A 15,549-nucleotide genomic window follows, 5' to 3' on the forward strand; every position below is an offset into this window, starting at 1 on the left:
ATGAACTACACCTTACAAACCTATAATCAAATTCCCCATTTCCCACTTTTGGTTATCATCTAAATTATTTTTCTCTAAATATCTCCTCAGATCCAGTTTGAGGTTGCCATTGGGGAAGTCCCTCCATCCCTAGGAGTCATGTCCCGGAGTCTTCAGAGATCCTCCCATAACATGGGACTACTTGGAATATAGATTGTTCATGGAAACAGGGCTTAATCTTCTTTGATTTTAATATTTTGAGGATACCCAATATTTTGGTATGGTAAACCATTGTTTCCTTCCCCATCACCTCTCAAAATCACAAAACCAAAGAAAGGGGGCCGAAGATTAAAAAAAATTAAAAAAAGTAAATAATGGGTTTGGATTTACATTGTGTCTTTAGGTCTTTTTTCTGGATGCAGATGACATTTTTCTGTCCAAAACGTTTGGGTTGGTTTGATCACGAACCACTGAGGCCCGTCTTTCTTATAAACATATTCTTCTATTTTATGTTTGATGTATTCTTGGTTCTGTTTGTTTTTCCCAGCATCAGTTCATTTAAATCTTTCCAGGCCTTTCAAAAATCAGTTTGCTCATCATTTTTTATGAAAATAATTTCCATTCCTTAATATCCACAGCTTGTTTTATTAACTGATGGGCATTCACTCCTTATCTAATTCGTTCCACAGAAAAGGAATAAAACATTTTGCAATTGGATTTCTTTTTTATCCTTTATGATTTCCTTATAAGACCAGTAATGGCCACGGGCCAAAGGTTATGGATAATTGTATAGCCTTTGAGTATAGTTCCAGATTCTTCCAGAATGGTCATGTTTTTTGTTGGTTTTAAGATAAATTTTTTAAACCTTTATTTTGTGACTGAAAAGCCCACAATTGGTTAGGAACCATTCCAAATTACTCAAAAAAAGAATCTGTCCTTAAATTTTTCAACTATTTAAAATCCTTCACAGTTTACCCTCCATCCATAGTCTTTGAGAACCCAGACCCCTCCATCTATTGTGGGCATTAATGAATAGCAGACCAACCATTAACTAATAATATGCCATTATAATCTTGTGTATGATGCTCCTCCCACCATGTTTCTTCCCAAAAATCTGTTCTTATCTGGATCTTTATAAACAAAAATTAACTACCTTTAATGTTTTAATTTTTGGTTCATAGAGCCATCTCATTGGACTTGAGAGAAGTCCAAATGTTCTTTTTTGCCACATGAAGTGATTATTGTTCCCGTACAGACATGGTTTATCATCTTGTTCATCACTGCAAAGTTGATGTGTTAATCTATTCTACATGTACTCACAGTCTAGTATATCAGAGAATGAAGAAGGAAGTCTTGACTTGGATTGTACTTCTATGACACTATTTCTAAATCTACCGAAATGATACTCTATGAAATAAGGATGTCAAAGATATTCTGGGGAAAAAAAGCCACGAGTGGCAAAGTCGCTTCTCAAAGTCTCTGAAAATGTGGGGTAGAAGCCTTATGGCTGTTAAACAATGGAATCATTTGAATAACATCATTATAATAGATAGTGTGCCATTCTTTTAACATTTCTCTGAAACATATGCATATCACCTTAGTTTATTGTGAAAAAAATCCAGACTAACAAAGATGGTAGAGTATGAGGAAGGAGTACAGAGGTGTACAGGTAGGATTAGCCTAATTTCAGAGGATTTCACATTCAGTAGACACAGACTTAAAAGGGGGTAATATAGAAGTTTATTTAAAAACATTAGAAAGTACAAGAATAAATGGACTTCTTAAAATTCTCAGTATCATCTATTTAAAACCATAAGCAAGCATGATATGTAATGGGGATAAACTGGAACCATTCCCAATATGATCAGGGATGAAACAAGTTTGCCCACTATACTGTAGTTCAATATTGATATAAAGCTACCTTTGGAAGAGATGAAGAAAATTAAAGAATTGAAGTGGTAATGAGAAAACCAAATTATACTCTGTGGATAATGATGGTATATTTGAGAACTCAGAGAATCTACTAAAAAGTATTAGAAATCAAATTCAGCAAGTGCAGGATACAAATAAATCCACATAAATCACGTATTTTATAAATCACTAACAAAACTGAACAGAAAGAGATACAAGAAATTCATTTTAAATAACTGTTGAAGTAAAAACATTTGAATTTATCTCCCAAGGGAAAGTCCAATTTATAACGAAACTACAAAACACTTTATACAAATAAAGTCAGATCTCAACAGGAAAAATATCAAGTCTTGGAAAATCAAGTGAATATAAGAAAAATTCTACAATTATTATTAGTACTATACCAATCAAACTTCAAACTATTTTACTGCTTAAAAATAATAACAACAAAATTCATCTGGAAGAAAAAGGCAAGAATTTCATGGAATTAATTTTAAAAAGCAAATAGTTCTACTGTTACCAGATATAAAACTATATTATAAAGCATGTACATAAACCATTTTCCGATGAAACAGAGCAGTTTGATCGGTGAATAGAACAAAATAGTCAAGACTATGCAACTAGGTTTGACAAAGATTGGAATAAGAATTCACTGTTTGACCTGCTGGAACAATTTGAAATCTAGAAGATACAGAAAGTGGATTAACCCACCTAATACTATATAAAGTAAGGGCAAAATGTTTCATGATTCTAGACATAGAGAATGATATTTAAATAAATTAGAAGAACATAGGATAGTTATTCTCAGTTTTGGAGGAGAAGAAATTTGTTTCACAACAGAACTGAAATATGTCTGATCACAAGTGATATTTGTTACAATAAGTTAACAATTCAGCAAACAATAATGCAGACAAGATTAGAAAGGAAGCAATAAACTGGGAAATATTGCACATTCAAAGATTCTGATAAGCCTCTTTTCTAATATATGTGTGTGTTGTTGTGTGTATGGGGTTGAGTAGGTTATTATTATATATGATCAAAAAGAATTCATACCATTCTCCATGTAAATGGTTAAAGTATGAACAATATTTTAGATGAAGAAATTAAGCATGATGTGAGTACATGAAAAGGTGCTCCAAATCACTACTGATCGTGAAATGCAAGATTAAGACAACTCTAGAGATATCAACTACACTCCAGATTCACAAAATGTGAGGAAAAGATAATGATTAATGTTGAGAGGATATGAAAACTGGGACACTGACATTGTTGTGGAAGAATGAATTCAACCATTCTAAGAAATTGGAATACAATTGAGATGCTGAATATTCTAGGAAATCATATGAATAACTGGAATATTGTTTGTAACAAATACCAGCAGAAAATTTCAGAGACCTGAAGGAGCATAACTGATACTAAGTAGGAATGAGCAGAACTCGAGATCATGTCACATGACACACATTATAGATGATCAGGTCGATGAATAGCTACTCTTCAGACAATGAGTATGATTCAATACACAATTCAAATTCTTCAGTGATGAAAAGCCATCTAACCCAAAAGGTAATCATGGACTGGTATCTCCCAAAAAGTGAGTTCTCTGTAATATACTGATATTGCGTCTTTAAAAGTTAGTCACAATAACCTTTGGTAGGACTGTGATGGATGTATTTTCAGCATAGAGAATAAAGCATAATGACAGTGGACAGAGCATCTGGTTTTATAATCAGAAGACTTTGAACACTTATTCTTTGCAAGTGATTCTAACGAATAAATAACATCCACTTCCACTATTGTAAATATCCAAATGAGATAATATTGCAAAATCTGTTATAGTAGACACTTTATATAAAGCTAAATTTTTCCATGAAATAGATTATAAAACCATGGGACTATAGGAATCTAACAACTGGAAGAAACTCTAAGATCTATCATTTCAAGTCTACCATTTCACAGATGAGAGATCAAGTGATGAAAAAATTTTGGTGATCTTTCTTCCACTTTGGATGGAAAACTCACTTCTGGTTGAAGTATTTATAGAAAAATTCAACTGACAGTTAGGATGAAGGAATTATGTTTTCTGTGACAATGATCTAGATAGAAAGAATAGTGAAACACAAACTGGATGATGACTGTTGTGGTCAAAATGTATTGTTATAGTTCTATAAGAAATGATGAGCAAGATTATTTCAGAAAATCCAGGAAAGACTTATATGGACTATTGCTCAGTGTGAATATGAAGACAAGTGTCATTGACATCCAATGAACAAATTATGCGTATTGATCAATATGATAGATTTGCTCTAATTTCAAATGAGGCAATTCAGGCAAATTCCAATAGACTGTATCCAGAGGGAGAACTAGGGGGACTAATTGTGGACCACAACATATTTTCACCTTTTTGTTATGATGTTTGCTATTTCTTATCGATTTTACTCACATTTGACTAATTTGTAGCAAGATGATAAATATGGGAAAATGTTTGGAAGAATTGTATGTATATATAATGTAAAAATTATATATATAGGATTACTTGCAGTCTAGGGCAAGAGGGAAGTAGGGAGGGAGAGAGAAAAACATGGAACACAAGTTTTGCAAGGATTAATGTTGAAAATTATCTTTGCATATATTTTGGAAAATAAAAAACTATTATTGTTTTTAAAATTTGGATTTTTAAAGAAATTTTGGAAATCAACCAATTTGTCCCCTTAATATTATAGGAATTCAAACTGATACCCAAAAAGGGGCTTTCACCTTTGTAATTTCTTATACAACAACAATGGCTAACATTTATATAGTGCTTGCTATATGCTAGGCACCATGTTAAGCAAATGCTACTGTTATCATTTTATAGATAAAGGAACTGAGCTAAAATGACTTGTCCAAGACGTTCATCCAATAAGGGTCTAAAGTTAATTTGAACTCAGTTCTTCCTGATTTCAGATATAGGTCTCTATCCACTGGACCACCTGATTGCTTCGAAAATTGAAGAACTGGATAAGTAAACCATAAAGAAGCTGAAAACAACAGAAAATTTAAAAGGGATTATAAATGATAGAGAAACTCAGTCATTTTTAAAAGTCATTTTAAAAACATATAAAATACTGTAATGTCTCCTTTCATAACCAATTTGAGATGGTATGCTTCCTGAGGTCAAAATCAGTATCTTATTTCATCTTTATTATCAGAGCTAATACTGCATTTAGTTGAGCCTTTTCTAACCAAGTTATCTCAGCCTAATTCCAGTAATAACAATTAAGTGATTTTCCCAGAGCCTCACAAATTGTTGATGGAAGAACTGAGACTAGAACTCAGGTCTCCTGACTCCTAATTCACAGAGTTTGCTATGTTGCCATATGCACATGATATTCTCTACTAACATTTTCATACAGAGATTATCTGGATATAGTTTAATATCCATGGATCAAAAGAAAAATATTCATCTTACCATTATCCATAAATCTTGATCTTTCACTAGCAATTTGAGATAATTCTGTGCTGAAAGACCTGGAACATAGCTTGGTTTTTCAATCAAAAAATTTTACCAATTTTCTAGTCAAGTCTAATTAGAGTGAGCTACTGGGAAAACTCTTTACTCTAGAGATTCATTCCACTGAGAGAAATCTCATAGAGTTCTCTAATAAACTGACTGAAACAGACATGATTAGACTGAATGAGATTCATAAACTAGTCTTCTGTCAGTTCCTATGAGTTAGCATAGAAGCTAGAAACTCAATACCTCATGTACACCCTCAAAATGTTTCCTTTCCAAGATTTTAAAGTAGTTAGAGATATCAAGGAAATTAACTTGCATTATGGGAGCAACTAAACAAGATAAAATTGTGTCTCCTGTGTCAGAATCTCTGCCTTTCTGAAAGCACCATATTCAATAATATGTCCCAAAGAACTAGAGGAAAGAACACAGGAGGTGAGTTCTCTAACAAGACTATCCAGGGAGAATCTCAGAAAAAAGGGGAGCCTTCAGATCAGAACTTTTCTCTATGTGGCTGATGAAGTCAGATGCACTGGAAGATGGTAAGACTATTTCTTATAGGAATTATATGAATTGGGACCCCAGAATTTAGTAGTCTATGATGCTATTCAAGTTTGCCTCTCAAAGGAATGATGATGATAGAGATACACAGATCATGAGATCACAGATTGAAATGTGGCAAGTAAGCTAACATAGATATTATATGACTCTGAATCCAAAAGAACAAAGTTCAGATCTTCCTGTTCCCTTTATCTCCCATGGAATAATGAGTCCAGGCAAATCATATACAATATTGAATATATACCTATTAATCTATTTTTTTTAAGTTCTAGGGTAGACCCAGACAAACCTTTTTGAGAAAGCTTTGGACTACTTTCATTCATCAGGCTACAATTTCATCAGATGCAAGAGTTAATGGGCAAAATATATATCATCCCTTCTCATTGCCTTCTATAGTTAATCTCCTCCAGTCTTATAAATATTCAAGTTACCAACTAAATATAACTTAAGATTTTCCGCCTTGAAGTTTTTCTTTCATGAGACATCTAAAGTCTCAAAAAATACTTCCCTTAAGACTAGAGTTTAGAACACTTCCATAACTTTAACTTGCAGAAAATCCATCTGCTGTAGGAGATTATTAAATCTTCTACCAAAAGATTCTTCTAATGACTCCTTGATCTTTCAAATGAGTGACATTACTAGAACAGCTATAAATGACAACCCATTAACACCCTTTGATCCTATATCCTTCTTTTCCATGTCTTCCCATAAATTCTTTGAAGAGGAAATCCCAACAACAACATTTAATTATGTAATGGCTTCTTCATCTGGTTTGTAACCTTTTAAAATATATATTTGGTAACTGTGAGCTCATGAGAACTACTCAATGTTTCTTAATCAACATCAGTTTTTATCAAATTGAAAACTGATTTCTCGAAAAATTCCCATTCAAAGTTCTCACCTAATCTGACTGAATCAACTATGTCAAAGACAGTCAAAGAAACACATTTTGACTTTACTAAAGTTCTGTCTTCCAATTAGGACAATTAGTGGCTCAGAGGACTATGGGCTGTACAGCTCAAAAAGCTTCAAAGATTTCAATAGCCACCGATGTATTAAAGCTAACTATCCTAGGTCCATTACAAAGAATGGCAAAGCATTCCAGTATCTTCTTTCACAGAAAACCATGCCAATATTCGTTGAGTCACAAAGAAGCATAAACGAATGACTTCCTACATTGTGTACTACCATGAAAATTCGAGAACTACTATCTATTATTAATCACTATGGGGTTTAAGCAATGATAAAAACATAGCCACTAGTAGAGAGGTGATACAATTCTATGCTCCACACAAGGTTTATTGTAAGGAAGTCACTACTTCTATTGCATAGGACATAAGCCACAGCTGCAAGCCTCAATGCACAGTCATTCAAAATCCACTCAAGCCACATATGCAGAGAACATATCTGTTATATTTATAGTAGGCAGAACAGAAGGAATATGGATATGAAACTACAGAATTTTACATATTGACTGGTAATCTATATACCCTCAAATATTTAGCAAAACCTGGGACCCGAAGAATCACTTTGTCTAAATTCATACACCTAATTAGGAACAGAATTGGGATTATAATTCTGGCTTCCTGACTCTTTCCACAAAGATATAGTTGTATCCCAAAGGAGAGAATACCTTCCTCTTTCCCAAAGACAATAGTAGTCAGATTAATTGAAATAAATGCCTGCATTTTATTTCTCATGGATTTTATGAGAGAAAGTCTATTTTATCATATTGTCTGAGGGAATTATGTAGTCCATATCCTTTATTTTATAGGCAATGAAACTGAGAATAACCCTTTGTTTAAATTCATACCACTAGTTAATAAGAGAATTGGAATTATAACCCTGGTTTCCTGTTAATGACTCTTGTTCCAAAAGTAGGCATTACGACATGATCAACGCAAAACATCATTGATAAATGCGTATTAAATAGGGAAAATGGCAACAGAGATGAAGAAGCACCAAGCAAATCCAGTTTCAAGATAACACTACCATGCTAAGTGATCAGCATAAGTACATTAATTCTCAATGAAACCATGAAGATTGGGAGAGAAAGAAAGGAAGGATGAAGGAAAGGAAGAAGAAGGAAGGAGGGAGAGGGAGGAAGGAAGAAGATGATGGCAATTCGTAGGTGACCTAAGGTTTGAAAGAACTGTATATCTGCTCTGATGAGGATACTCAGAAGCACAAGCAATACATCATCTGGACCTCATTTCTCTCTATCAGCCATCACCAATAGTTTATCTCAATGCTAAAGAGATTTCCATTGTTGCATGGTATTATGAATTTGCCAGGCTGCTTCAAATTAAGAATAATCATACTATTACTTTTTTTTCTTTGAACACATTTACTTCATATAATCATGTAGACTTCTGGATAGAAAGAGATAGAGAGATATTCTTAATTAACACATATGTGAGCAGAAATCTGCTTGAAAAAAAAGAAGCTCTCAAAAATGGTCACCAAATCTTTGATATAAAATTTGACTTTGGAATTATTCATTTCCAGGAAGTTTTTACATCTCCTTTCTTTTTATTTGCATGTTCCAATATTAATTTATTTATTCTTCACAAAATTCATTCATTTGATTCATTAAACTAAGGAGTTTAGCTGAGCCAAGAGTCTACATCTTTGAAACAACTAAAAATTTAGCAACAATAAATCATCAGATATAAACTGATCATGAGAGCAATGCTTATGTTGCCATTCATCAATGGATCCAAGATTTTTTATTATTATTCTTCCTTCTTTCATTCCATATCATTAGCCACCCATGCCTTCTTTTTTTAAAATACACACACACACACACACACACACCCATATATAGCTATATATATACTTAGATCTATACATATAAATGCATATATGTCTTTGTATATATGTGCATGCATATACATATTTAATTTTAAAATTTTATTTAATTTCCAATTCACAGAACAAAATAAGGATGACCATTACAAAGTATCATAGAATAGGAAATTAAAATCTACCATGTGCACCTTGCTATTCCTTCAAATAATACCAAAGTTTAGGTGCAAATTTCTTTTTTTTTTTAATTTCCTTGCCTCATTCTAAAGAAGACTAACAATAGGCACAATCAGAGGTGTCTAGGTAGCTCAGTGGATAAAGCGAATTTAGGCTTATGCCCTAGGATCAGGAAGAACTGCATTAAAACTTACCCTCAGACATTTACTAACTATGTGATCCCAAGCAACTTTCTTAATCTCTATTTGCCATAAGACCTTGGAGAAGGAAATGCAAATTATGTACAATATTTTGGCCAAGAAAATCCCATGGACAATATTGGTGTACTATGGTTCACACAGGGTCACAAGAGTCAAACACAATTACACAAGTTCACCAAATTCAAATTGGTTTCTCTTCAATTTCAACCCATACATCTAAATTCTGCTTCTAAGATTATCTAGAATAAATCAAATCTATATTCCATGTGACCGCACTAAAAATACTTGAAAGTTCTTTGTATCGATCCAGCAACCTTATACTTAAGAGACCAGTGTAGAGTCACAATTTCAGTTTATCAGCAGTTTTGATTCACAACCCAGTTGTGAAACTCAAATCCATGCATTCCAGTGGAGTCTCAAAAATGAGGACTACCTTCCCATCGATTATTTGCAGATTTTATGGAGGGAAACCTCATTTTACTGAGGAGATTACTGGATCTCAGGCAGGAGAATTCACTTGTCCAGTGTCATAGACAGGGTAAGTATAGTAGAGTGCCTACCAAAAGCGAAGTTTATAATGGTAGATAAGTGGCTTTAACATATTTTTAAAGAACTTAGAGGAGACCTAATAACTCTCCAAGTATTTAACGAACTATTCTTTGAAAAACTAGATGTCTTCAGGTTAAAAAAGGAGTAATGAGTGAAAATTGATGAAAGACTGAGTTCTTTTCCATGTAATCAAAACCCTTCTCATTACTGAAGCTAAGCCAAACTTGAAGGAGCTGATTCAGGAAGTAGTAAGTTCCCTAACATTGGAGAATTTTAAACAAAGGGTTGAGGACCCCTTCTGGAGAATGTTGCAGATGGAATTCTACTTTCAAAATGTCTGTAGGGAGGGACAGGCCTTCTCTTCCTGATTTGAGCTTTTGAGCTCCTATAAAAGCTTTGAGCTTCTATAATATTTTCAGTTTAATGATGGTCATCAAAATTTTAATACAAACATTATATTTATTAAGCAAAATGATAATCCCAGGTAATTATTTTTACTAATTTCTGTTTTCTTTTTCCTTTTATTCTCCTCTTCCTCTTCTTACAATTTCAATTAGTCCTAAAATTGTTGCTGTCCTTCAGAAGAGCTTATGTCAGTAAAGAGCTAATTTACTCAGTCTCCTAAAAATAATGTTGCACTCCCAAAGGAGGATATAAATTTTAAGAAAAAGTAGCATTTTGGTTTTTGGTAAAACCTCTAAGTAATATCTAGAAGATTTTTTGTTCACTTGAATTCTCTCCACTTAATCCCTTGAGTAAATTTTGCTGCAATGGAAGTATTACTGGCCAAAGAGATAGGAGACTTAGGTTAAATGTGAGTTCCAATACACATTATCTAGGTAACCCTTAGCAGGGTAATTATTTATTTAAATTTTTATTTTATCTCTAAAAATTGTCAGGAAGATGTGCGCTTTAATTCATTTTGGACCTATGACTATCAAGCTATTCCTTTTTAATAATTATGAGGCACACAGAAAAATCCATAGAGTATTGTGAGTCATGAAACTATTATCAGGATATCAGCCTCTTAGAGGAATATCCCAAAGATCTTACCGTTTCTAGGGAATGCACAAAATCATAAGTCATAATTATATAGTTCTTTAAAGTTTACAAAGCTCACAGATGTTATAAGATCCTTATTACAACACTGTTATAAAAGAAATAAATAACATTATCATCCTTCCTTTTGCAGATGAGGAAACAGACATAGTGAGGTTAGTCAAGTAACAGGCCCAAGATCACTTAGCTACTAAGTATCTGAGACAGGATTGGAACACAGTTCTACATAAATTCCAAACTCTAGCTACTGAACACATAAATGCATCTGAAATAGCCAGCAAGTTACAAGTATGATTATCCTCCTCTTACAAATAAGGAAGTCAAGGCTGAGAGTGGAAACTTGGGTTTCCTTGGGTTTGATTTGGGTTTGACTTGGGTCACCTGGGATGAAGTGGAATTGGAACATAGATCATTCACCTGCCTTTTCCATCAAAACGAAATAAAGTAAAGAAGATTGCTCACGGAAAAATATCAATAAGCATTATTATAGGGCAGACTTAATATACTCCAGGAAAGAAAATCAGGGTATGAGAAAATGACTTATATTTTTAAAATATTAAATAGAGAAGCAGCAAGGAAAAGTAGATAACATGTTGGGTTTAACAAAATGTTATAGAAGTGAATGTTAAAAATATCTTTACATGTATTTTGGAAAAATAAAATACTATTGAGGGGAAAAACAAACTTGTTAGGATTATACACCAGAAGACTTGGATATAATTAATGCCTCTTAGCCATTATATAGAGCTCATATAGATTACCATATATATTTGAAAAAAATTCTATAGGATCCATCTACCACACCAGAGATGAGTGATGCAATAGATACCATACTGGAGTTGGAGTCAAGAGGTGAGTTCAAATCTTGATTCAGTAAACTAAATGAGTAAATCTAGGTAACCTCTCCCAATCCTAGCTTCCTTATCTGTTAAATGTGATAGTTAGAATGAATGGCTTCTGAGTTCTTGAATATCTTAAATCTATGATCCTAAAACATTTATGTATTTCATTGATGATTATAAAATAATGAGTAGGTGTTATAATTAAAACATAACAGAGCTGAAAAAGACCTTAAAATGTCATTTTAGACTCTCAAAGTAGAAGGAAACTCTAAAATGTTGAACATAGAATTAAGAACTAGAAAGGATCTTCAAACACGGGATGAAGAACAACAGGGCCAAAAATAACTTTAAAAATTGAAGGTCAAAGTTGCAAGGGAAATTTTATATTCAATCAGTTATTCAGGGGTATCATAGTTACAATTTATAGCATCTCTAGGACATTCTCTCACTTCTCATCACAAACTATCACATTTTGAGTCAGGTTCTCACTAACTCATATCTAGATTATTGCAAAAGATTGATGCTTGATCTTCCCAACTTGAGTCTTTCATCATTTCCTTTCACCCTGTACTCAGCTGTCAAAATAATTGTGCTAAAATTTATGTCTGACCCTAACCTTTCCATACCCATTCAATTAACACCGGGGGCTCCTTATAAAACTCAAGATGAAATATAAAATCGTCTGTTAGGATTTTAAAACCCTTTATAACCTATTTTCTTCTTACTTTTCTTATCTTAAATCTTACTCCTCTCTAATAAAACTGGCCTATTTATGCTTCTTACATATTGTATTCTATCTCTTATCCATAAATATTTTCACTGGCTATGCCAAATGCCTGGAATTTCCTCCTTCCTCACCCCTGTCTCTAGCTTCCATGGCTTTCTTCAAACATCAACTACAGTCCAACTGTCTACATCAGGGGTCCTCAAACTACAGCCTGCGCGCCAGATGCAGCAGCTGAATATATTTATCCCCCTTACCCAGGGCTATGAAATTTCTTTATTTAAAGGCCCACAAAACAAAGTTTTTGTTTTTACTATAGTCCAGCCCTGTAACAGTCTGAGGGACAGTGAACTGGCCCCCTATTTAAAAAGTTTGAGGACCCCTGGTCTACATGAATACTTTTCTAATCCTCCTTAATTTTGTGTTTTCATTCTGAACCTACCACCAATTTATCCTGCATATATCTTCTTTGTATGTAGTTGCTTCCACATTAGACTGTCAGCTCACTGAAAATAGAATTAGTTTTTTGCTTTTCTCTGTATCCCCAACATTTAGCACAGGACTTGATATATAATAGGTGCCAAAAAACTCCAGGTGACAGATTTTAGAACAAAATATATTGAATTGGAAAAGAGAGCAGAACGTGGAATATAGAATGTTTGTCCTACAGGAGATCTTAGACATTAAATAGTTTCAATCCCATTGTTGTGCAGATAAGAATATGAAAAAATAAAAGATGAAGAGATTTGCCAAAAATCACCTTTTAAAGGTCCTCAAATCTCCATATTTCTATGATTCTATCATACTAAGAATAAAACAGTTTCTTATTTTGCCTAGGCAGTTACTGGTAATTCAGTTTAACTTTGTACTTCTCTTTGGCAGATGAAATGTCTTCTCTCAATACTTTCCATCTGAACCAGTCTGGCACTACTGAGTTTGTGTTCCGAGTATTCACCACCTCCCCCAAGATCCAAGCCCTCCTTTTCTGCTTCTTCCTCCTTCTTTACATAATGATTCTCTGTGGTAACACTGCGATAATCTGGGCTGTGTATACCCACACATCCCTCCACACACCCATGTATTTTTTTCTGTCCAATCTGTCCCTCTTAGAGATCTGTTACACCACTACTGTGGTACCACTGATGCTCTCCAACATCTTTGGGGCTCAAAGACCCATCCCATTGGCTGGCTGTGCAGCTCAGATGTTCGTGTTTTGCACCCTTGGTGGTACCGACTGTTTCTTATTGGCAGTCATGGCATATGACCGCTATGTGGCCATCTGCCATCCCCTTCACTACACACTCATCATGACCCAGAAGCGATGTATTCAGCTAGTAGTTGCTTCCCTCAGCTTGGCTTTTTACCTTGAACTGCAGCTCACAGTATTGATCTTCACCCTCCCCTTCTGTGGTCACCGCCTGGAGATCAACCACTTCTTGTGTGATGTCCCACCTGTCTTACGTCTGGCCTGTGGTGACACTCGAATGCAACAAGCTGTTCTTTTTGTTGTGGGTGTCTTTGTTCTGACTGTCCCCTTTGTGCTCATCTCCATTTCCTATATCTTTATTGCCAATACCATTCTACGAATTCGCTCTGCAGAGGGGCAGGAGGGCATTTTCCACCTGCTCTTCCCATCTCTCTGTGGTCCTACTGCAGTATGGCTGTTGCACCCTGGTCTATATGCGTCCTAAGTCCAGCACCTCAGAGGACGAGGACAGGCACCTTGCCTTGGTTTATACTTTTGTCACACCTCTGCTCAACCCCCTCATTTACACCCTACGGAATAAGGATGTCAAAGAAGCACTGAAAAAATCCATGAGCTGCACAGCAGCCTCTGAAACTCCATGAAGATTTGGAGTAGAGAGTTATTAAGACAGCAAAAGTAACTAATTTCAACGTGCACCTTCCCACACATTACAATATTCTACAACTGCACTTTCTATTCTGAAATCCAATGTGTCTGACTCTTATCATTTACTACGGTAAACATAAAGGGATCAAATGATCACTTGTTGGAGGTCTTGTAAATGAAATATCTGCTCAGGTATGGACTGCTATTAAATGTTTTTTGAGTTTTCTCCAACTTCTGAGATTCTAGAATCTACTCTCAAATATCTGCATGACCTGGTCCTAATATACTACACCCTCCTCCAAGTACATGAGTTCTATTGAGTATCTTGAATTTACCACTTTTCCATTTTCACACACCAAACACTGAGCTAAACTTCTTTTCAACATCTACTACATCCATGTCAAGCAGTGTGCTGAGAGTTCTGAAGATACTAAAGACCTTCCCTGACTACAGAAAGTTCACAATCTAAAGGGAAGACAATAAGTAAATACATATGAATAAGCCATCTATATACAGGACAAATAGCAAATAAAACAAGAAAAGCACTGGAATTAAGAGGAGTTAGGAAAATTTCCTGTCAAAGTGACAGGTACAAGGGAACACTTCCAAGTGACTTGAAACCAGATTAAAATGTAATTGAGAAATGTGAACAAAATAAATAAAAAATACAATAAAGCATAGATACTGCTAATTTGTAGTTTAGGGATCTGTAATGGGCTGAGGCTTGAGTTGATGCACTGAAGTCCCAAGCACATGCTGCTAAATAATAATTGGACTATACTCTATTAATATACATGCTTGGATAAAGAATAGCCCCACCCACTCTCTGTGCAAGTCCTGATGTGTTCTATAGGAAATGACGATTTTGGTGGGTGGAGGCAGAGAGATAGGAAGAGAGGCTGAGAGAGACTGCTGGCTGGATTCTGCTCTGGTGGCTGCTGGTTTTGTGGCTTCTGCTCTAGCTAGCTTCTTGACTCAGCTGCTGACATTGCTATTGCCGATTCCCTTCTACATCTGATCTTTCTTCATCTCTGCTAAGAATAAAGATTGATGATTTTCCCCTAACCTGAATTCCTGACTCTGGCTGATTTTAAAATATGTGGTCATCACAGGGATCCTTATGCATGGTTTAGTGGCTCCCTTTTCTATTTGAGTTTAACACCACCGTTGTAGATCATGAGATTTTAGTTGGGACTTAAAGGAAGCCAGGGACACCAGGAGGCAGAAATGAGGAGGGAGATCATTCCAAGCAAGGGGGATAGCCAGAGTTCCTAGACTTCAAAGATGGAATGTCTTGATCAAGTCCAGAATCATAAGATCAAAGAACATCTGAAGGAGATTAATGAGTAAGAAGATGAAAAAGATAGAAGGGGGCTTGATTATAAAGGGGTTTC

At 34.7% G+C, this 15,549-nt stretch overlaps 1 protein-coding gene across 1 annotated transcript; it reads left to right on the forward strand.

Annotated features, from left to right (window-relative positions):
• The first annotated feature begins 5,900 nt into the window (after positions 1-5,900).
• Positions 5,901-14,151, forward strand: LOC100930914 (olfactory receptor 10Q1-like). The gene is given in 3 exon segments (XM_003774475.3): positions 5,901-5,925; positions 13,186-13,906; positions 13,908-14,151. Coding segments are annotated over 3 exon segments (990 nt in total).
• Positions 14,152-15,549: the final 1,398 nt, after the last annotated feature.

The sequence above is a fragment of the Sarcophilus harrisii genome, chromosome 6, assembly GCF_902635505.1.
Source record: "Sarcophilus harrisii chromosome 6, mSarHar1.11, whole genome shotgun sequence".
Taxonomy (NCBI): domain Eukaryota; kingdom Metazoa; phylum Chordata; class Mammalia; order Dasyuromorphia; family Dasyuridae; genus Sarcophilus; species Sarcophilus harrisii.